A 25,455-nucleotide genomic window follows, 5' to 3' on the forward strand; every position below is an offset into this window, starting at 1 on the left:
GAGATACACACAAACTGTTGTCAATCTACAGCTCTGTCCCAGAGAGGTGCAAAGTGCTGAGCATCAGATCAAACAGTCTAACAGTCCACCTGTCAGTTTCTACTGTCAGAATCTACCGCATATATATATATATATATATATATATATATATATATATATATATATATATATATATATATATATATATCATCATCATTATTTATTTATATAGCGCCACTAATTCCGCAGCGCTGTACAGAGAACTCACTCACATCAGTCCTTGCCCCACTGGAGCTTACAGTCTAAATTCCCTAATATAGACACATGCTCACACACAGACACAGACAGACAGAGAGGGAGAGACTAGGGTTCATTTTGATAGCAGCCAATTAACCTACCATTATGTCTTTGGAGTGTGGGAGGAAACCGGAGCACCCGGAGGAAACCCACGCAAACAAGGGGAGAACATACAAACTCCACACAGATAAGGCCATGGTCGGGAATCGAACTCATGACCACAGTGCTGTGAGGCAGAAGTGCTAACCACTGGATATATATATATATATATATATATATATATATATATATATATATATATATATATATATATATATATATATATTGCTCCATTGTTGACCGAGATTTTTAGTCTATTTATAAAATCAACTCAAATGATATGATGAGCTTTGGAGGGATAATCGTTCATTGTTGGAGTGTACACACTAATGTGATATCGGGCCGTTTATCATGTACTTGGCCCAATATTTGGGAGAAGAACCTTTTTGAGGCAGTACCAGCGATGATCTGCAAGTTTCTGTAAGCATAAACCCTTCGGGTATTGTACAGACAGGGCCAGGTGAAGCAGTAATACTACTGTATTGTATAATGTAAAGTTTCTGCTTAGAACGACGCGTCCAGGTGGAAGCATACTCGGGTATACAATACATATGTTATTTTTATGTTCTTCATTATCAAAGATCTCTCAAGTGGTGAAAAGATTTTTCTCTCTGGATTTAATTCCGTACAAAACAACGAGTTCTTTGTAAGCGACTTTCCTGGCCCCCTGTATAACCGCAGTCTTTCCTTGGCTTTCACCGAAACGCTTCAAATATGCCCCAGAATATTGGTTTCCTACAAGCGAGTAGCCTAGAAGGGTACAAAAGGGTGCTCATTTGTTTTGCTATTGTTAATTGTTCCTTATAAGTTTGAAATACTAATACAGAGGACGGTAATGGGTGCGAATCACGTTCCAAATTCTCTGGGCTGCGATTCTTAGAAAGGAGCGATCTTGTTCATTGTACATTTATCTTAAGGTCATGGAACTGCCTGACAATTTCAGGTCAACATAGTTTAGTATATGTTTGGCCTCAAGCATTTCAATAGTGCAATAAGTGCATATGAACGCTGATCAAACGCACTATAAAGGCATCATATGATATAACATATTATTACATCTCAGTGCATGAGCTCCAATGCGCTCGGTTTCATTGCTGAGCATTCGTGCACACCCTATCATAGCGCCAGTCACTTAGAGGGAGTCCTAACAGGAGGCAAAACGACTCGGGCAGCAAATTTATTTTAAAAATGCACCTACACATTTTATACAACAACTGTCTAAAACAGAAGCTTCTTCGGCAGCGAGAGTCATAATTCTAAATAAATGGCCACTATTCGCCTCTTATGGATTCCAAGCACGAGGACAGCAACAGCTGAGAAATAATCACACCGACAGACAATTTCACCCTCAATAGTGCTCATTAGTGTAGGGGTGTGTTGTACAGCTCAGCATGGGATGCAGTTAACTGTTCAGATACTGGAGAAAAGAGACCTGTCATTATTGGTACCTGGTGTCAGACTAGGGCAGCACGGTGGCTCAGTGGTTAGCACTTCTGCCTTACATCACTGGGGTCATGAGTTCAATTCCCGACCATGGCCATATCTGTGTGGAGTTTGTATGTTCTCCCTGTGTTTGTGTGGGTTCCCTCCGGGTGCTCCGGTTCCCTCCCACACTCCAAAAAACATACTGGTAGGTTAATTGGCTGCTGACAAAATTGACCCTAGTCTGTCTCTGTCTGTCAGGAAATTTAGACTGTAAGCCCCAATGGGGCAGGGACTGATGTGAGTGAGTTCTCCGTACAGCGCTGCGGAATCAGTGGCGCTATATAAATAAATGATGATGATGATAGCAGAAAGAGACGTGAAGAGTTACCAGAGGTTCAAACCATAAGACGCACACTTCAGGGTTAACGTGACTCAATGTAGGAGAAAGAAGAACGTGAGACATCACAGGAAGCTTTAGCAGCGAAGATCACAGAGCGCAGATTAAAGAGCAGATGACAAACCAGAATAACAATTATAGTTCTAGCGAAGATACAGGCTTCATTCTGTGACTGGTCAGAGACAACTCCATCAAAAGCGTGAGAGACCCCCCCCCTTGGCCCCCGGGAGATGTTATCGGACGGTCATTCCAGTTTTGCAGCAAGCCAGAGAGAACAGCCAGGAAGAATACAATCCCTCTGTTTAACATGGGAATCCAGCCATGGCGAGACTTCAGCTAAACCTCCGATAACATCTTCTTCCCATCCTCTGTCGCAACAGTCGTTACCAGGGGCACTCAAAACACGGAGAGGGGATAGAGAGGCGGGGGGAAGTGGGAGAGGAGAGGGGTAATGAATAGTCAGGTGGAGGACAAAGGGGAAAGTGGTTCAACAAAAGAGTGAGAAGTGAAAGTTAGACTGGAGGGAGCTCTCTCTTCTATGGTCGTGTCTACACTACTCACCACTGAGGTCTATCGTCTTCACCCATCATCAAAAATGTGGCACCACTAAGGCAAGATGTACAAGGTGGAGGCAAAGCAGGTACAAATTAAGTGTTTTAGGAGCCATGAGGCTGCGATCTTCCTGGAAGACGTACAAGGGATGGATGGGCTAGAGAGAGTGGCATGCTTGGTTGTAAGCCTCAGAAGTCGGCACAGAAGTGGTTGCCCTGGCAAGTGATCACCTGCCAACAGGATACCAGTCTATATCCTTACATATCTCAGGTTCTTACCGAACATACTGCATAGTAGTCACTTGTTCTTCACCTATGGCTTTTGCAAAACTAAAGTTATTTACCAAGATAATAAAAAGATGGTATTTAGAAACAATGTACCACGATGAGGGTCTGAGGGTGATGGACATTTGGTCCTATCTGATCCAGATTGTGGGCAGAGAGAAAGTGACAGCTATTAGTACTCAGCCACATCAGTGGCTTGTCCCAGTGGAGCTCACATTATACTTTCCCTACCACAAGCACATAAACTGCCCTATATGGCATCATGTGTGTCCAGCTATATATCGGACACATATAAAAAATAAATATAGAACAGTTGATTAAGAACCAACTTCAATTCCTACTGTATGGATGCACAGAGAGTAGAGACTGATTGGTTCTGCTACACCAGTGCATTGTGGATGTTTTCTGTGCATCGCTATTTGCAGGGAGGAGGTGACAATCCCAGCACAGTTAGATGAATCTGCAATCGGGTAATCCATTGCTGACCTGGGACTCCCACCTGATGAGATGTTACCCATGTCCCTGTGAAACCACATTCTTACCTATAAGTACGCAACTGAGAAAGTGGCCGAAGTGTGTTACACAGACCCCACCACTGTCACCTAGACATTCCCCAAAATCTGATGCCTTCTAGAGTTTACATGTCAATAGGTCAAGTCAATGGCACCAGCCAGAATCCTCTTTAATCCTGCCCCGGAGCAAAAAACGTTCACAAGTCAGTGACCCCTCAGGAGAGGAGTTCAGTCCTGTCCGGCATCTCCCATGAGCCTCAGCTGCAGACACCTCTTGAAGTATGCCAAGCATGCCGAATAAGGGGGATCTCTCCCATTCTCATATTTATTCTATTATGTGCGGATGATCCGGGACTGACAGGAAGACAAAAGCACAAGACAGAAATCACTGCAGCCAATACCATGTGCTGATCCGGGCTCTGGGGTAATTGCTGGGAGAAGTTCCCTCTTAAATTGCAGATTTCCTATAAAATTATGATCAGCCTCTAACTACAAAGGAAAAAACCCACCATCCAATATACAAATCGGCCCAATGTAAAAGTTTAGTGCTGTAATATGTCCGGTATCACTAATGCAGGATTTATGACACTTAGCATCTCCACCTATTAATACCGTTATGGCCTTATCTGTGTGGAGTTTGTGTGTTCTCCCCGTATTTGCGTGGGTTTCCTCCGGGTGCTCTGGTTTCCTCCCACACTCCAAAAATATACTGGTAAGTTAAATGGCTACTATCAAAATTGACCCTAGTCTCTCCCTCTCTGTCTGTGTGTGTGTGTGTGTGTTAGGGAATTTAGACTGTAAGCTCCAATGGGACAGGGACTGATGTGAGTTCTCTGCACAGCGCTGCAGAATCAGTGGCGCTATATAAATAAATGGTGATGATGTAAGACGATGCTCTGCTTCTGCTTTTCACACTCATTTTCTAATTGCAGTAACCTGGTTTGGTTTCCTTAACTGATGTCAAAAAGATGCCTTTAACTCCAGGTAATTAGGTTAATGCTGATGGAAACTTCCCATTTATTAGAGTGACGTTGGAGGGTCTGCGCCAATATTAGCGAAAATCCAACTTATTACTTCACTGGGAACCAGGGACTAGTAGCCGATTCTAGTGTGTAGGAGACAAGCGTGCGGTAAAAATAACATGGAGCATACACTCATCTCAGACTCCGAGAAGTCAGTGTGCACTAGTCCTGTGTGCTGGCAGTGTAAGGGTTACTGTGGAGAGTAATTATGAAGGAAGCTGATTATTCTTCCCTGCAGAGTTCCCCTGTCCAGCATCAGGTTACACCTGGCTATTACCTGCACGGCCCCTCCCAGTCCCCCTTCAGCTCCCCTCTGAGCTCCGACTGGAATCCATCGTTTCTTCGTTGTATCACCATCTCAGACCTGCAGTGCACCAGGGCACGGCTTCTCAAACCCTGGCCCCCAGGGGCCAATAACAACGCATTTCATGACAAAGCAGCCGTAACTTCCAGCCTAGGCAATCTGTGGCTCTATTGTGGGACTACAAGTCCCAGCATGGAGTTATGTTTGAACAGTATTTAAAATTTCAGAAGCTTTATTCAGTAACATCACATGAAACGTAGGAGGGTGTTTTAATCCAGAGCAATTGATCATATATTAGCCTTCATGTAATGAGTGGAGCCCATACAGTAAGATCACGGTGCATGTTCCTAAGAGAGGAAGTCTAAGGCCGGTCATTTCCTATGAGAACTACTTTAATGTCCCCCATAGTGATCAAAATACTGACTTAACGTTTTGGTTGGCACAAACCAATATGTCCACACAGAATCTACTTCATACTTGCTAACTCTCCCTGAATGTCCGGGAGACTCCCTGAAATAGGGGTGATCTCCCTCACTCCCTGAAGAGTCTGGCATTCTCCCTGATGCTGAGCCAGTACAAGACGTGGTTGGCTTCGCCATCTGTGGCATGATGACACAGTTCAGAAATTGTGTCCTATGTCCATGTATTGATGCCTATGGAGGAGGCCATTTTCATGGAGACCAAGATTTAATCAAAGACTGACAGGTAAGACAACATGACTTCCGTAATGTAGACAGAAATGTAAAAGACACTTCAGTCTCTAAAGATTCATTAGCTGTTTTTCTTTGACGCATAGTTGGCTACTCTCCCGAAATGTCCGGGAGACTCTCGCATTTCTAGGAGACTTCCCGGGAGAGCAGGGCAACCTCCCGGTTCTTGCCCCTGCAATAGATAAGTGATGGGGTGGGGCTTAATGACACAAATATCGCGTCATCGTAGCCCCTGTTGTAATTGGCCAAAATTGTGACAACCGTTTAGGGAGCGGGGCCAGAATGATGTCATTCATCAAGCCCCGCCCCCGCCTTCTCCCGGGATCTCCCTGAAGCCAATGAGGAAAAGTTGATCTACTTGCTCCATTGGCCTCACATGACTTGTGACCTTAAGGGGCATATTCAATTGTTGCCGTTTCCCACGGCGTTAAATATATTACCGTTATTACAGTAATTGTAAGCCGGATTTCAGCTCGCAGCTGAAATCCAGCGTTAAAGGTACCGTAATAACTGTATTTACGCACACTATTATAGTGCGCACGCCGCGTTACTTTTACATGTAAGGCCAATAATTGAATATGCCCCTAAAGGTGAAAGGTCAATTTATCTCTTGCCCCAGTTACCTATAGACGTGGTCTCCAGACCTAAGTGATGTCATAGAGCATTCCATTACGAAACACTTTCAAAATGAGTGATGTCACACAAGTGGGCGGAGCCTCTCTCTCCAGTACACAGGTACAGTCAGGTGGATCAGGAGAGAACAACCAGTGTTTCAGTATGCGAATTGGTCACTTGCACCATTATAAAATATAACACGCTTCTGCTCCGGTACATCTTGCCACAACGCGTGCCATACTGTCTACGTGGACGGTAAGGATAGCTGGCAACTAGGTGCACATCACATTTAAATAATTACTAGCCCAGATGTCGTGTAGAAGCATTTATGAAAACTAGTGCAAAGGAAAAAGCAGGCGTTGCCTATAGCAACCAGATGTTTGTTTTTATTTTATAAAAATGCACTAAAAAAAAAAATTAACAGATTCAGATCCTGCGCAGCGGTATATATCACGCAATGCGCTTATGTCACTGACGCTACATCCAAAGAGATGTCTTTCTCCCACCTGGGTGCGTTACCAAAGCTTTATCCAGATCTCCTCAGATTAGACGTGTTAAAGTCTAGTAACGTTACTGAGTTACAAGAGATTAGCAGCAGTTTCAATTCAGATGGTATACTTGTACAATGGATGACACTAATTACCAAATAAACGAAGAATTCCAAAGCCGATCTGGAGAAAAGGGATACGGAATAATGAGGTGCCTGACCTGTCTCCGGTAGGGATCGCATACACTGCTTCTAGATCATGTTACATACATACCACTGACTCCACACAATACTTATCGGTATGTGTCTAGTCTGTGTACAGCATGTTTAGATGGTTAGAGGTGTTTTTGTCTGGCTGATCATTTGTTATTTGGAGATTGTGGTATTTTAGACGTTCTTAACGCAAGAATATTCCAACAAGTCACCTTTCATGTTTGTACTAACCATCTCAAGTGGAGAGAATCTTCCTTTAACGGAGTAATATTATGCAGTCGGGGGACATTTTGTCTGGACCTTCCCATCCGTACAAACACTTTGAAATACAGTATATAAATTCAGTAATGTTGCTGCCTATTTTTCTACCAAACACAGTTTATATTTTACCCTAAACGTTTTCATAAAACAACAGGACAAAATGGAGTCTAAAAATCAGCCCCACACTGTCCCAATCCTCAAAATAACAATTACCCATAACTAAAATCCACTTGACAAGCCGCTCTGATGACTAATGACATTAGGGGTTAGATTAACTAACGCTTCTTAAAAGTAAAAGAAGGAGGCGGTATTGCCCATAGCAACCAATCAGAATCTAGCTATCATTTATCTAGTACATTCTAGAAGATGATGGCAAGATTCTAACCGGTTGCTATGGGCAACACCTCCTCTTTTCCTTTTTTAGAAGCGTTAATAAATCCACCCCTAGATCTTATCCAACAGATCGTCTGAGGCCTGTCTTAGTTTTATTACAGAAATCTGTTTGCCATATGATGATTGTAATATGATACAGATATTTTCCAAAATGGCCGCCATCTTGCATATTTCATTTGCGTATTCAGTTTAGATTTTCAGACAGGTTGTTATATACTTGACCTCACTGAGAAGATCTTGGGGCTCTGTCCTCTCCTTATTTTTATAACTTGGTTTATTGAACGGTTTTGCTGTGCCGATGTTCTATGAGCCAACGTCACCACTTAGATCTCTATTTATTTGTAGACATAAACCAGATCCACAACACCCCCAGATGGAGCCCCCCCCCCCCCTCCCCATCCTTCTGGCTCTTAGTACAGCTTTATGAAGACACTTTACCTCAGATATAACACAAAATCTGGTCAGACATTTAGAAGCCCACATATCCAACGTAGACTGGGATTACATTACCAAAGCAAGACAATGAGGAGCAATATGAGTGATCTTCCTGTAACTTCAGAAGCGGGTATTGACATCCTGAAGTATTGTTGAAACGCGGGAGGATATTTCCTTATATTTATTTATATAATGTTTTACCAGGACACTAAACCGTCAGGTCAACAGCCTTTGATCTATTACTAGATGAACCGTGTAATGTCAAATCTTCTTTTCATCTTTCCCCGGGAGAGAAAAATAACTTAAAATATTAAATACAACAAGACAATCTTAGACACTATTTTGTCAGCAGACGTACATGGGAAGTAGTAAGATTGCATTTTGGGTAACGAAACCTAGCAGAACTAAATGAACTGTGGCACTGACGATTTCTAGGTGGTCATGTGGCTTTAAAATAGTTAATCAGGATTTACAGGATTAAATTAAACACAAACAGATTATTGATATAATTGTCATTCTTGAAGCACAGTAGAACGTTTTTTCCATCATTAATGGACCATTAACCATGTAGCAAGCCACTTTTCTGGTTTTCTTAACCATAATGGCAAGGAGGATGTTCACTCTAAAAACTATTTTACCTAAATATTTCCCACCAAAGCCAAAACATTTTTCAAACACTAAAGAATATGATAGTTTGGAAGATTCCGCCGCAACATCCCTTAAGAACCGTCTTCATGGAAGCATTGTTCCTTACTGTACACCTGGTTGCCAGCAGGGATGGTGGGAGATAACGGCAACGTGGGGACGATCGCCAAGGAATACCAGAGAATGAGCTGGATGATGCGGCAGGATTTTATAATCTGTGTGTACTGTAGACTCAATAACATATCTGGATGCTGCTTACGTAACATTTAAAAGTCTATTCATTTGAATGGAGCCTACCAATGAGGCACTTTGTGTAGGCAACAAGTCTAGTAATGTCAAGAGATAGCAAACAAAGGATGCCCTTTAAATTGTGAGGTCATTACATACCAGGGATCTTATAAAATCCCATCTGTCCTCAGTTAGAAGACCGGTGTTACTTGGAAATTGCAAATTGGTTCTAATATCCTTCCAAAGCAGCCAGCATGTCAAATGGCCAAAGAGCGGTGTTTCACAAGACTAGTGTAAAGAGACACACTTGGTTGGAGGACTTTCGACATGAGGAGACAAGAAACACAACTAAAGCTGGGTACACACTACACAGTTTCATCCAATAATCGGCTAAATCAGCCGACATACGACCGCTCGTTCAAAAGTCGGGTCAGTGTGTGCAGTGACACGAGGGTCGAAAGTCTGCCCAAATGGACGATTGTCGCCTCATTTGGTTGGTCGTACCGTTTAATATTTTCGTTCCAATCTCGTTTCCGCTGTGTAGTGTGTATAAACTTCCGACCGATCCACAACAGTGAGTACGAAATTACAGTCATTATTCACGACAACATAGCTGTAAAAAGTCGCTAAAGGGACATCCGCTCTTCCTTTTATCGTCCTAAATAAGGCTAGTGTGTATGCAGTCCATGGACCGAGCGATCGGAACATCGATCACATGTAAAATCGCTCGGCATAAAAAGTTGGTCGAAATTTCCGTAGTGTGTACCCAGCTTAACACAATCACAGATAACACAAAGCCTTAAACACACACAGTAATCGAGAGAATGCGATGATAATGTGCCAAAAATGGGAGCCAGCCAACGCATCCAGCCAATACTGCAATATAGAAATCTAAATGATGATGGGGGCGATGATGAACCTCTTGACTGCAGCTTCTGACTAGGCCTCTTGCTAACATCTCAGGGCGCCGGCTTGGCGCTGGTGCGTGCTACCATCATTTTACGGCGGTCGTCAAGACTGCGCCAGCAGGATAATGTATGCAATGTAGATTTCCCCACCATCTATAGAAGTGGGCTCTTTGAGATCGTAATGTACACTACACAAACACAAACCAGTTTCTTTACCACATAAGACACTATCTGGTACAACAGAGAGGAAAGACAAATTACTGTGCCAAAAAAAAGAAGTAGCTCAGTATACTTATTTATTTTGGCGAGAATATAAGGAGAGTGAGAGAACAGTGCAGGCAGTTATGTGGTGACAAAGCCCTTTACATGTCTTACATAGGAGTTTAAGACATATATAATGTATTTTACAAATTTGCGCAAACAGTTCATTTCGGCCTCGCCAACCTGTGGCTGTCCAGGTGATGTGAAACTACAAGTCCCAGCACACCATGACAGCTATATGCTGGTTATCTACCGGCAAAGCATGCTGGAACTTGTAGTTTCACAACAGCTGGAGAGCCACAGGTTGAGGAGGCCTGAGTTAATTGATCATTTGATTAATTGATCACGCCTGTAATGCAGCCATATGATTGCTACATACTAGTAAATGTTTAGAATGTTAATTTAGTCATTTGAACAGTATCCGCTTTGTACTAATGAAGATGTTTCTGCCAGTCTCCTAGACTCCTCCTAACGTGTACAGATGTGTTCATCAGATGTTCTGCATTGTATCAGTGTATGTGTAAGTGTAGGTAATTGAAGGGTCAGGAAGGGACATCATAATCTGCAAATCATAGACTAAAAGAAGACAAAACAGGGTAATTATGCGTGATTAATTATCTACTTTAAACCTGGTCACTTGCATGATAAAACTCATTAGAAGTCTGCACAGAACATTGTTCTCTTGACAGGGGGGCGAGGTGTAAGAAGGGATAATTCTTGTACAAATAGAGGTGTTTGTTTCTCTGTAAATCCTGGTCTGTTAATTGGGGTTAATTAGTTGCATTTACCATCAATGAACTGCACTGGAGATATAAGAAACGGTTGCATTCACAATAATAGAGAATACATCTAGATTGCAAGTTCCGACCTTAAATTCTCTCTGACGTTTGGCAAATACAAATGACCATTTCCTGGACACTTCTGGTGGATGTGCGCCAATTTACCCAGTAATCGTTTCACCTATGGGGCTTTATCTAGAATCTAGATGTTTCTCTCTGTTATCATTTGTCCATTCTCCTGAACAAGATAAGCCCTAACAAACATTAACCTAAACCAGAAACAATAATTATTATTGTTTATTTACATAGCACCAATCATATTATGCAGCGCCTTTCTATCATTCTCTGTCGGTATATGCTAATATGCTATTGATGTTGGTAGTACAGAGAAGTAATAAGAAATAATATAGCCATAAATAAAATATAGGATAATCAAGGAAGTAACTCCCATTTATTGGGAATACGTCAATTACTGCTTCTGGGACTGTGAAACAATATACAATCCTGTGTCTAGATTGTAAGTTCTGGGGTCTATGTTCCATTACAATACTGTATAACTACAGAAAATAAAGAGAAATTAAACACTAATTAAAGTTTCATGATCCTTTGTAATATTACATTTTTGGAAATCACAGGTACAATTATTTAGCTGAAAACAATGACGTCTAATGAAAGATGTTTTCTTGTTATCACAACGGCCTAAAGCGTTTCCATTGCTGGAGAGTCGGGAGTGAACGGGTTAAATTGTGTTGCTTTTTCTGCCAACATTCCTCCTATGAATTGAGCATGACAAAGTAAGGAGGGAAGAGTCCCTTCCTCCACCCTAATCAATTCAGTATTATCACAGCCATAAAACCAGCCCCATTCGGGATGAGACAAGTATCATCTTGTGATGCCCCCTGAGTACGCTCACTCAACAACACCGAACTAAACACCTTCTAATGTCATTAACCTGGAATGTACAAGGAGCGCCTCTTCATTCTCACTTTCCTCTGTGTACTTAGGGTGCATCTTTTAATATATTATAGAGCCACTTGTGGCACACTGTCCTGCTCTGCATTCACCAACAGGTCACTGATAAATTGGGTAACCAAAAATAGTGATCTACTGATCATTAGAAGAATCACATTGTCTGTACTCATGGCCCAAACTTCAAACACTGGACAGATCCCGGACTGATTATAAAAAATAAATAAAAAGAGAGAACACAGGGATCCCAGGGATCAGAGCAGAGAACACAGAGATCCCAGAGATCAGAGCAGAGAACACAGGGATCCCAGAGATCAGAGCAGAGAACACAGGGATCCCAGAGATCAGAGCAGAGAACACAGGGATCCCAGGGATCAGAGCAGAGAACACAGGGATCAGAGCAGAGAACACAGGGATCCCAGAGATCGGAGCAGAGAACACAGGGATCCCAGGGATCGGAGCAGAGAACACAGGGATCCCAGGGATCGGAGCAGAGAACACAGGGATCCCAGGGATCGGAGCAGAGAACACAGGGATCCCAGGTATCAAAGCAGAGAACACAGGGATCCCAGGTATCAAAGCAGAGAACACAGGGATCCCAGGGATCGGAGCAGAGAACACAGGGATCAGAGCAGAGAACACAGGAATAAGAGCAGAGAACACAGGAATAAGAGCAGAGAACACAGGAATCCCAGGTATCTAAGCAGAGAATACAGGGATCTCAGGGATTGGAGCAGAGAACACAGAGTTCCCAGGTATCGAAGCAGAGAACACAGGGATCGGAGCAGAGAACACAGAGTTCCCAGGTTTCGAAGCAGAGAACACAGGGATCGGAGCAGAGAACACAGGGATCCCAGGGATCGGAGCAGAGAACACCGAGTTCCTAGGTTTCGAAGCAGAGAACACAAGGATCCTAGGGATCGGAGCAGAGAACACAGAGTTCCCAGGTTTCGAAGCAGAGAACACAGGGATCGGAGCAGAGAACACAGGGATCCTAGGGATCGGAGCAGAGAACACAGGGATCCTAGGGATCGGAGCAGAGAACACAGGGATCAGAGCAAAGAACATAGGGATCCCTAAGAGATCAAAACAGATAAAGGCAGTGATCTGTTTAAGGAGCCACAGGCAGGACCGGGTGCTACTATTAAAAAATCCAAGTTGGTCATCTAGGGTGCCAATGTCCAGTGGGCGTCTAAAACACTGAATGAGAGACATAATGTCACTCATTGTTTGTTTCTAATGTCCCCAGTGCAGCCCTCACACAGAGCATGCTGGGAATGTGGCGCTGAGCTATGATGTCACAGGCAGGCTCCCACCGCCCGCCTGCTGGGGTAAGAGGGGCTCAGAGACCATTGGATCCTGGTTATAGGACAGACTGGGTTTCAGCATTTAAGGTCTACGTGCCAGAGGCCTGACTGACACTTAGAGGGGATTAACCAGTGACTGCCCAGGGAGCTCACATTACAGAGAAGACATATTTCATGTTACAATCCCTCCTCCACCATCTCCGCTCTGAGCGCTGACAAGTTTCGCCTGCAGCCATGAAGACAGATACACGATAGGGATCTTCTACAAACTGTAAAGGAAATCGAACAATGTAAAATATGACAATTTTAACTGTTTTCATGACTGAGAAATATGGTACCAGCAAAGAAAAACAAATTAGAGGCTTCAGCTGCTATTTTGTTTCATTCTAAATGATTTTCCTGGACCCCGAAGGTTACATCATCCTGAGCGTCAACTTGTGTATTCTCACTGACGTTCAATAAACAGCTCTTGTCTACTTAAAGCTGTACTACCCCCCACGTCATCCATCTGCCCCTATCCTAGGGGGATTTTACCTGCAGACGTTATCCTGGGGGTCCTCATACAGACCCGGACAACCACTGAGGAGAGTGGGTGTGTAGTGGCAGGACCAATGACAAGCCGCAATAAAGAGAGATTAAATGGAATGATCGGGACTGTAAAATAATTTGAACAATGTACAATATATCAAGTACCCCCGCCCACTGCCAATTTAATTTGGCGAGCAAAATTGATTTGCCGGTTCTACATCAGATATATATATATTTATTTGCTCAACAGCGGAAATAAAAGCAATGTCCTGCAGATATTCAGGTTAGATAGTAAATGATGATGAACGATGGTTGTTCCAAAGCTCATCGTATCGTTTTATTTGATTTCTAAACCGGGCTAAAAATCTCGTTCAACGATGGGATGATGTCGTTCCAATCCTGCAGTGTGTGCACACTCACGATCAGGATCTCCATAGAGTTTACAGAGTGCTGGGGTTATAATTACTAAACTACGGGTTTGAAAAAGTGGAGATGTTGCCTATAGCAACCAATCAGTTTCTAGTCATCATTTATTTAGTACATTCTACAAAATGACAGCAACATTCTGATTGGTTGCTATAGGCAACATCTCCACTTTTTCAAACACGCAGTGTTAGTAAATCTAGCCCATAATCTTTTCAGCCGGTGGGTATGACAGAGTTTGAAAAAGTGGAGATGTTGCCTATAGCAACTAATCGGATTCTAGCTGTCATTTATCTAGTACTTTCTACAAAATGACAGCTAGAATCTGATTGGTTGCTATAGGCAACATCTCCACTTTTTCAAACACGCAATTTAGTAAATATACCCCATAGTGTGTACACATCGTTGGTATAATCATTACTGATATGGCATTGGGAGAAATTTTCTGTAGCGTGTAGCCAGCCTAAGATAACACCTCTGTTAGTTGCTGGAAAGCTTTGATCTTGCATTACTGATATCTACCAAGATACTACAGACGTTGCTGGCACTCCGTGGGTTACTCGGCTTTGTAATGTACTGGTCGGGGGACAGGTTTTACTGTTTCCAGAGCAAATCAATCAACAAAAGATCTCGGTGAAAGGTGGAAACATGAAGTTCGGCAAACAACATGGAACACAGAGGGCAAAGAAAGGGAGTTTTGATGTATGAAAGTGCTGGGGGGACATTATAGTCTTGGCTACATCAAACACAAGCCACGTATTGTCCGAGCCAGGATAAAAAGGGCTCCCACGCTTTTGTCCCAACCACGCCCCTGGCAAAGATCACCCCCCCCCCCTTTCATCTTTGCCCTCTGTTAAAATGAATGATAGAAAATCCTGTCCCTACAGGGAGAATACGTCAGATCGTTATCCACCCTGGTAGGAGAGCTCTGTGCTCCCAGACAAGAAGAAGAGATCGGGGCGGAGATATCGCTGGACATAGGACAGTACAGACTGTATGGGCGAGGAGATTACCCTGGCATCGGGCAAAGTACACCACGCTTTCTCTACGAGTCAAAGTGATCAATCATCATCAATTTATATAGCGCCACTAATTCCGCAGCGCTGTACAGAGAACACATTCACCAGTCCCTGCCCCATTGGAGCTTACAGTCTAAATTCCCTAACATACATACAAACAGAGAGAGAGAGACTAGGGTCAATTTGTTAGCAGCCAATTAACCTACTAGTATGTCTTTGGAGTGTGGGAGGAAACCGGAGCACCCGGAGGAAACCCACGCAAACACAAGGAGAACATACAAACTCCACACAGATAAGGCCATGGTCAGGAATCAAACTCATGACCCCAGTGCTGTGAGGCAGAAGTGCCAACCACTGAGCTACTATATTATTAACAGATAGCATTAATTTAATATTCTTTTTATTTTCATGTGCATTCAGGCTGTCGGCTCATCTTTCCCAAAAAAACCATCTCACGCCAAGCCAGGGCCGTCTTTCTGATTGGGCACTCTGGGCAACTCGGGGCCCCACGTGCATAGGCCAGGGCTCTGAAGTATTTAAGAAAACAAAATGTACCCTTTTGTGGTCGCACTGCTATAATCCGGCTCCCTCTCTTCCCCTCCTCCCTGCTGCGCTCGCACTGAAGTTGGCCGTGACGTCATCACGCCTGACTTTTTCAGTAAGGAGCGCCCCGAGAGGAGCCACGATGCGACAGACAAGCAAACGAGGAAGAAAGAAAACCGAAAAGAAGAGAAGAAGGCGATAGAACGGTAAGTCCATACTTGGCAACCTTCCCTCGTTGGCTTCAGGGAGATCCCGGGGGAGGTGGGTGTGCGGGGGCGGGGCTTGGCGAATCACATTTTTGGCCACGCCCACTAAACAATTGTCACCATTTAGGCCAATTACAGCAGGGGGTGGGGCTAAGATGACGCGATATTTGCGTCATTAAACCTCTCCCCCGTCACTTATCTATTGCAGGGGCGAGAACCGGGAGGTTGCCCTGCTCTCCCGGAAGGTCTCCCAGAAATGCGGGAATCTCCCGGACATTCCGGGAGAGTAGGCAACTATGCGTTAAAGCAAAGCAGCTAATGAATCTCTGGAGACTGAAGTGTCTTTAACATTTCTGTCTCCATTACTGAAGTCATGTTGTCTTACCTGCCAGTCTTTGATGAAATCTTGGTCTCCATGAAAATGGCCACCTCCATAGGCATCAATACATGGACATAGGACACAATTTCTGAACTGTGTCATCATGCCACAGATGGCGAAGCCAACCACGTCTTGTACGGGCTCAGCATCAGGGAGAATGCCAGACTCTTCAGGGAGTGCGGGAGATCACCCCTATTTCAGGGAGTCTCCCTGACATTCAGGGAGAGTTGGCAAGTATGGGTAAGTGAAGGAGCATAATGGAGGGCACAGTGTCGGATACATGGGGAGACCAGAACCAGGATGAAGGGGGAAAACAGAAAAAAACCTTTATGTGGATTAATCTCTGTAGTACAGCATGTTATTTTAATGTTTAAACACTGACTTTTTAAGCAGGTAACAATAAATACAAACTTAATTGTATCGATAATTTACATTTTTATTCCTGTGAGTGGTTGTGTTGGTAGGGGCCCCAGTGCACTGCTTTGCCCGAGGGGCCCATAATGTTGTTAAGATGGCCCTGGGCCGAGGAGATCCTCCTGACACATGCTGGGCCCCCGGGGTATGTTTCTGGGAAGCTGATATTGTTTTATAAGGGAGATGTCAAAACATTTCTGGAGTGTTTGCATGAAAAATGTCAATAAGTGCTGAAGAGCACAGTGTTTACTCCATGACGGAATGTGTGTGTAACCCAATGACACATGGATTGTATTATTCAATGACTAATGTGACTAATGTGTGTAATAAAAAATGGATTAAATGTTCTTGCGGGACAAATGCCAGGATGTTATGTGTGACATCATCAATACTATAATGTTCTATCTCGGATAGGTCTCTATCCTACATATAACTGCACAGTTGGAAGGTGGGGGTTTGTGCCAAGGCGATTTTACATTTTGTAAATATTATTACTTAATTTTTTATTGTTATTTCAATTAATTGAAGTGAAGCCCAAATGAGCATACCCATGTCAGCTCAAGCAAGCGATGCCAGATAACCATCCAATTGGAAACAATGCCAAAGGACACAATGATTCCGTGGCTGGGGTGGCGTGCCAGTGTTGATCTGTGTGTGGCCAGCTTATACCATACATGTGGCATTAATTGGATGACCCTATACTACACAGACAAGTAAAGGGTCTGATGTGACAGCCGTCCATAGGTCACATTTACTGTCTGACGATCCACAGAAACACAGACACTGAGGGGATAATCCCCACATGTGCGGAGAGGGCCCCACGGAGAGGACCCCACGGCTGGCCAGGAGACCTCTGTATTACCATCTGTTTGATGGCTTACAGACATGTAACCCGGCCAGTGGAGAAAAGGATTTGGCTGCTTTCAAGTTTGTGTTTACAAATGGCATCTCGAGGTGGGGGGGGGGGGGGGGAAATGTTTGCCAGTTGTTTTCTTTTGGCACTAAAAGCAGCCCCCTGTGCTTATCACACAGGCAATGCAGAGAGATGGGGGAGGGGAGGACGTGTGTGTGCAAATTTTACACAAACAGCGACAACAGACGAAAGAGACCCAAATATCTATACACAGGGAGTGTTTGTGCAGTTACACAATGAGGCACATACATGTGGCAGGCGGCCCTTCACACGTGTGACTGCAAATAACACATTATGGGCCCACATGGACTGCCCAATTTCATTACACAATGATGGACCCAGCGGGAGCGGCGTTCTAGAAAATGGATAGGCTGCATGGTCATCAATATAGGGTTCGCCTCGGTGACATCACAGCGTCCTAGAGAATGGATAGGCTGCATGGTCATCAATATAGGGTTTCGCCTCGGTGACATCACAGCGTCCTAGAGAATGGATAGGCTGCATTGGTCATCAATATAGGGTGCGCCTCGGTGACATCACAGCGTCCTAGAGAATGGATACGGGTGCACGGTCATCAATATAGGGTTCGCCTCGGTGACATCACAGCGTCCTAGAGAATGGATAGGGTGCACGGTCATCAATATAGGGGTGCGCCTCGGTGACATCACAGCGTCCTAGGAGAATGGATAGGCTACAACGTCATCAATATAAGGGTGCGCCTCGGTGACATCACAGCGTCCTAGAGAATGGATAGGCTGCATGGTCATCAATATAGGGTGCGCCTCGGTGACATCACAGCGTCCTAGAGAATGGATAGGGGTGCAACGGTCATCAATATAGGGTGCGCCTCGGTGACATCACAGCGTCCTAGAGAATGGATAGGCTGCAATGGTCATCAATATAGGGTGCGCCTCAGTGACATCACAGCGTCCTAGAGAATGGATAGGGCTGCAAGGTCATCAATATAGGGTGCGCCTCAGTGACATCACAGCGTCCCTAGAGAATGGATAGGGTGCACGAGTCATCAATATAGGGTTGCGCCTCGGTGACATCACAGCGTCCTAGAGAATGGATAGGCTGCATGGTCATCAATATAGGGTGCGCCTCAGTGACATCACAGCGTCCTAGAGAATGGATAGGCTCCATGGTCATCAATATAGGGTGCGCCTCGGTGACATCACAGCGTCCTAGAGAATGGATAGGCTGCACGGTCATCAATATAGGGTGCGCCTCGGTGACATCACAGCGTCCTAGAGAATGGATAGGGTGCAACGGTCATCAATATAGGGCTGCGCCTCGGTGACATCACAGCGACCTAGAGAATGGATAGGCTGCCATGGTCATCAATATAGGGTGCGCCTCAGTGACATCACAGCGTCCTAGAGAATGGATAGGCTGCACGGGTCATCAATATAGGGTGCGCCTCGGTGACATCACAAGCGTCCTAGAGAATGGATAAGGCCTGCACGGTTCATCAATATAGGGTGCGCCTCGGTGACATCACAGTGCCCTAGAGAATGGATAGGCTGCATGGTCATCAATATAGGGTGCGCCTCGGTGACATCACAGTGCCCTAGAGAATGGATAGGCTGCATGGTCATCAATTATAGGGGTGCGCCTCAGGTGACATCACAGTCGTCCTAGAGAATGGATTAGGCTGCACGGTCATCAATATAGGGTGCGCCTCGGTGACATCACAGGTGCCTAGAGAATGGATAGGTGGCACGGTCATCAATATAGGGTGCGCCTCGTTGACGATCACAGCGTCCTAGGAGAATAGGGTGCGCCTCAGTGACATCACAGCGTCCTAGAGAATGGATAGGCTCCATGGTCATCAATATAGGGTGCGCCTCAGTGACATCACAGCGTCCTAGAGAATGGATAGGGTGCACGGTCATCAATATAGGGTGCGCCTCAGTGACATCACAGCGTCCTAGAGAATGGATAGGGTGCACGGTCATCAATATAGGGTGCGCCTCGGTGACATCGCAGCGCCCTAGAGAATGGATAGGCTGCACAGTCATCAATATAGGGTGCGCCTCGGTGACATCACAGCATCCTAGAGAATGGATAGGCTGCACGGTCATCAATATAGGGTGCGCCTCAGTGACATCACAGCGCCCTAGAGAATGGATAGGCTACACGTCATCAATATAGGGTGCGCCTCGGTGACATCACAGCGTCCTAGAGAATGGATAGGCTACACGTCATCAATATAGGGTGCGCCTCAGTGACATCACAGCGTCCTAGAGAATGGATAGGCTCCATGGTCATCAATATAGGGTGCACCTCAGTGACATCACAGCGCCCTAGAGAATGGATAGGCTGCATGGTCATCAATATAGGGTGCGCCTCTGTGACATCACAGCGCCCTAGAGAATGGATAGGCTCCATGGTCATCAATATAGGGTGCACCTCAGTGACATCACAGCGTCCTAGAGAATGGATAGGCTGCATGGTCATCAATATAGGGTGCACCTCAGTGACATCACAGCGTCCTAGAGAATGGATAGGCTGCATGGTCATCAATATAGGGTGCGCCTCAGTGACATCACAGCGTCCTAGAGAATGGATAGGCTGCACGGTCATCAATATAGGGTGCGCCTCAGTGACATCACAGCGTCCTAGAGAATGGATAGGCTGCATGGTCATCAATATAAGGTGCGCCTCGGTGACATCACAGCGTCCTAGAGAATGGATAGGCTGCACGGTCATCAATATAGGGTGCGCCTCAGTGACATCACAGCGTCCTAGAGAATGGATAGGCTGCACGGTCATCAATATAGGGTGCGCCTCAGTGACATCACAGCGTCCTAGAGAATGGATAGGGTGCGCGGTCATCAATATAGGGTGCGCCTCAGTGACATCACAGCGTCCTAGAGAATGGATAGGCTGCATGGTCATCAATATAGGGTGCGCCTCAGTGACATCACAGCGTCCTAGAGAATGGATAGGCTGCACGGTCATCAATATAGGGTGCGCCTCGGTGACATCACAGCGTCCTAGAGAATGGATAGGCTGCACGGTCATCAATATAGAGTGCGCCTCAGTGACATCACAGCGTCCTAGAGAATGGATAGGCTCCATGGTCATCAATATAGGGTGCGCCTCGGTGACATCACAGCGTCCTAGAGAATGGATAGGCTGCATGGTCATCAATATAGGGTGCGCCTCAGTGACATCACAGCGTCCTAGAGAATGGATAGGCTCCATGGTCATCAATATAGGGTGCGCCTCAGTGACATCACAGTGTCCTAGAGAATGGATAGGCTCCATGGTCATCAATATAGGGTGCGCCTCAGTGACATCACAGCGTCCTAGAGAAAGGGCTGCAATAGTTGTGCAGTGATGCCATGCCAGGATTCCAGGCAGTGCTCACCACAAATACTGGCTCAGCCCACAAGACAGCCACCACCACTGTGTGTAGGCGATCGCTACACAGGAAAACAAGCATGTTACAAAATCTCAAACAGTTACTTACAGTTTTTGTCTTTCAATGCAAACATATCATCTGATACTAATCTGGATCGTTAGAAACTTCTGAAGATGGCATTTCCTGTGACTAATTGTTTGCTTATGTGAATTAGAAAATATATATTTATATGCTGGTTTTTTAAAGCAGACCAAAGGAAATCATTGCTGAAAGATTAAAAAGTGAGATTATCACATCTACAACAAAGTTTGCATAAGACAGAGCATGGATGTTTTACAATGATGAAAGGAACGATGATTTGCACAGGATACAGGATGCTACCATATATAAAGGAGCTTATAATGTGTCTCACTGCCTGGCCTAACGTCTCCCTGCCTGGCATAACGTTACCCTGCCTGGCATAAATCAGATGAAAGAATGTGTACATTTTTACCCTATAAGCATGTAACTAACATGTGTACACTTTACTCCTAGTAAGAACTAGCCGATAAGCATGTCACTAACATGTGTACACATTGGTCCCAGTAAGAACTAACCGATAAGCATGTCACTAACATGTGTACACATTGGTCCTAGTAAGAACTAGCCGATAAGCATGTCACTAACATGTGTACACATTGGTCCTAGTAAGAACTAGCCTCTAAACATGTCCCTGAATAACGTGTACACATTGGTCCCAGTAAGAACTAGCTGATAAGCATGTCACTAACATGTGTACACATTGGTCCTAGTAAGAACTAGCCGATAGGCATGTCACTAACATGTGTACACATTGGTCCCAGTAAGAACTAGCTGATAAGCATGTCACTAACATGTGTACACATTGGTCCCAGTAAGAACTAGCTGATAAGCATGTCACTAACATGTGTACACATTGGTCCCAGTAAGAACTAGCCGATAAGCATGTCTCTGAACAATATGTTTACATATTTGTCCTAGGGACGCTGTAAACATGTCACTTACACACTTCCTAGAATGTAAGCACACAGGATCAGCACAGTCGTCCTACAGCTTAGCATGTATTCTATACACATGTATGGCCTACCTGCTTCATACAGCATAAGTGAATATACAAATAATAAATAATGTGTTTTTTCATTTCCTATTTACGTCAGTAATATAATCGTACACTTAAGTCTTAGCCAAGCAGTTTGGTCCTGTAAAAGATCCACAGATAAGTCCCTGACATCAGTAACATGATACCTTAGAGGAACTGATCCAGGAACATATCATAAATCCATGATCCGATACAGTCTGACCACATCATTATTCCATTATCTCTAAAGAAAGACAGGTTCAGTGATATCACATTCACATCGGATTTGGATTGAAATAACTAACACAACCTCCAGCCGAAAATATTATAAAAAATTAGAAGATTCAGTGTCTGCCTTAAAACTTTTACCTAGAAACCCCAACAAGACCAATCCAGCTACTTACTAGGTCAATAAGAAAACATCAATTAATCAAACAACCATTAATCAACCAAGCTAAACTCCAAACATCCTTTTACTCTGACAGCGCAAACCAACGCTTGTCAGAGTGAGGAACGTATGTAACATCACACCACATTAGATCTGTGTACACGTATGTGATTGTCGTGCAGCCCAAGACATGCAGCGCACCCTACAACCATCGGCATAGATAAATTACAACATATAAAACTGAAAATTCACAATTCCTGTTGAGCTGGCCACTCAAAGTACAATCTGCTCATTCACCTCACTAGTCCAACGGCCAGATCTGTCAGCAATTTGGTGACACACGATCAGACGGCATTGTACAACTGGTGCCGAAATGGGCATCCCTGGCCGACCAGGCTTCATTGCTGTCCGGTGATTGCCAATAGTATTTTAAGGATTCAGACCAAACGTTTGGAGGACCACATATTGTAAACTGTGCCGCCAATTTGGTTGGCAAGATTTGCACGGAGGTGACCAGTTTTAGTGATTATCTTCTTGAATTAAGAGGAAGCTCTGTCCATGTGTCTATAGGAAGCTGATATGTAAGGAGGAGATTGGGAACTTTTCAACATTAGGACAGGATAAAGGGAGACTGATAAGAGGGGCTGAGTCTCTGGACAACCCAACTCTAGAACAGATAAGTTCAGAAATAGAAAAAACATGAAGTATTCTAAGGGCTAGATTTACTAAGCTGCGGGTTTGAAAATGTGGGGATGTTGCCTATAGCAACCAATCAGATTCTAGCTTTCATTTATTTAGTACTTTCTACAAAATGACAGGTAGAATCTGATTGGTTGCTATAGGCAACATCCCCACTTTTTCAAACCCGCAGCTTAGTAAATCTAGCCCTAAGACTTAATGCAATGTCCAATTGTAAAGCGCTACGGAATCTGCTGGCGCTATATAAATAAATGTTGATGATGTTGATGAATGAATAATATTTCAAAACATTAAGAAAATCAAACTCTGCCTTCCAGTAAATTATATATTACCGGTAATATACCCATGATAGCGTGCCTGCAAATGTCAAAGTTACGCTTAAAGTATCTCGCTGACTGTGCAGTGGCGGAAAGACTAGGGGTAATGATCATGTAAAAACATGACGAGGGGTGGGGGGGCAGAGCAGATTGAGGAAAACAAAATAATGCATTTCCATAGTGTTAAAAGGAGCCGTGAATGATTGTGTTACAGAAACGATGATATTTATAAGAGAGGGGGAGTCAGAGAGGCTAATTACAGACAGCGAGACACAGGATAGGAGCCAAAGTTCACATACTGTTCAGGGGATAGAAATATCTGTTTGTCAGAAGGGTCTGTGGAAAAGATTGTGCTGCTGAGGAGGGGTAGATAGGAAGGGGGGCAGATAAAGGACACAAAGGGAGGACATTTATGGACATCTTGGGTGAGAAAACAGGAAAAGTTGCCAAATCCTACATGATAACGTGGAGGGCTCTCAACTCACTCCATTTCCTAGTCTGACCACGATAACCTCCAATCCAGTGTCCTGGAATTATTGACATACACAGATCAGAGGCAGAAAACCTGCAGCTCGCCGGCTGTGTGGTACTACAAGTATCAGCATGCCCTGCCAGGAGATTATGCTGGGACTTGTAGTGCCCTAGCAGCAGGCAAGTGTCAGATTAATTACCCCTCCTCTATATCAATTAAATTAGCAGCCATATATATTGCAGCTAAAAGGGAGCAATTAAAGGTTTACTTTAATGACCTACCCATACCTCATGCCACAGGGATGTGCCAGCTTCCCAGTTCACAGCCAAGGGTGCCATGGGGGTGACTGGCATGCAGCATGCAGGCTACATAGGTTTACTTTCATGACCTACCCAGACCTCATGACACAGGGATGTGCCAGTTTCCCAGTTCACAGCCAAGGGTGCCATGAGAGTGCCATGGGGGTGACTGGCATGCAGGATGCAGCCTACATAGGTTAGGACTTACCCTCAAAATCCGAGAGAATCCCCTCCAGGTGGTCGTTGACTGATAAGTGGGACATCCTTGCCCACCTCCCCGAGCACTCTGGGTAAGAAGAAAGCCCCCTCTTGCCGTCAGTCTTAAGCGATGGGGGCAAACGAGGCAACGTCCCACATGTGCTGTGTCCAGATGTGCAGCAGGATGATTGACAGGTCGTGGTGGAGATGGGGGGGGGGGGGGAAGGGGGTATTATTAAAGCTCTCAGTGACCCCCCTAGACAAGGACAGGGTACAATACAGCTCCCCTTGTCCTAAGCACCGCAGGACTGAATAGATCCCTCTCTGCCTGGGTTTAAAATCAAGTTGAAACTGAGAGAGAGGGAGTGGGAGACCCCTCCTACCCCTGATCGGGATCAGTTACACAGCCAGTCTCCCCTCCCCTCAAATACCTTTTAGGAATCCCCATTCTCTCTCCCTTTCTCTAGGACCTATTTGATCAGCACATCTGGAAGTTGGGAAGGGTAGAAAGGGGGGCTGGGGGGAGTATTTTAGCCAGATCCTGGGTCTATCTTGTTTAACCCTTTACCCTCAAAGGAAACTTATTTTTTTTTACTTTTCTAGGTATGTGTTGCAGAGATGCAGAATGAATAACTGCACCCAGATGTGTGGCACATATAGTGCATTAATGCCAAATAACTATTTTTGTTTACTTTCTGGAATTTCTTCCATAATGTAGCAATGCATTCACCCCACAACTATGCACTCAATTAATTCCCTGGTTAGGATTTGCATCCTCCTGTATCTAATTACACTGTAAGCTGTATAAAAAAAGGTGTAATCTTTCCTAGGTTGCTTTTTTTTCCCCGGAGAGGATTTTTGTGTGTGTCCGAGTCCCTCTATTGTAATCCGCTGCTATTGATGTATACATTGAGCAAGTGTTGCTGTGTAAAATAGCCTTGTGTAGGGGCCTATTTGCGAAGCCCTAAACCATCATCATCATCATCATCACCATTTATTTATATAGCGCCACTAATTCCGCAGCGCTGTACAGAGAACTCACTCACATCAGTCCCTGCCCAATTGGATCTTACAGTCTAAATTCCCTAACACATACAGACTAGGGT

At 44.5% G+C, this 25,455-nt stretch overlaps 1 protein-coding gene across 2 annotated transcripts in view; it reads right to left on the reverse strand.

Moving 5' to 3' along the window:
* Window positions 1-24,780, reverse strand: part of SEPTIN12 (septin 12) — a 92,090-nt gene extending 67,310 nt beyond the window's left edge. For both annotated transcript variants that reach the window (XR_012678175.1, XM_075179137.1), the window contains exon 1: window positions 24,360-24,780. Coding sequence is in view for 1 of the 2 variants with exons in the window: in XM_075179137.1 (XP_075035238.1) it covers window positions 24,360-24,414 (55 nt within the window). In the remaining variant the exon portion in view is untranslated. The remainder of the gene's footprint in view (window positions 1-24,359) is intronic.
* Window positions 24,781-25,455: the final 675 nt, after the last annotated feature.

Source organism: Mixophyes fleayi, chromosome 7 (genome assembly GCF_038048845.1).
Source record: "Mixophyes fleayi isolate aMixFle1 chromosome 7, aMixFle1.hap1, whole genome shotgun sequence".
Lineage (NCBI taxonomy): Eukaryota > Metazoa > Chordata > Amphibia > Anura > Limnodynastidae > Mixophyes > Mixophyes fleayi.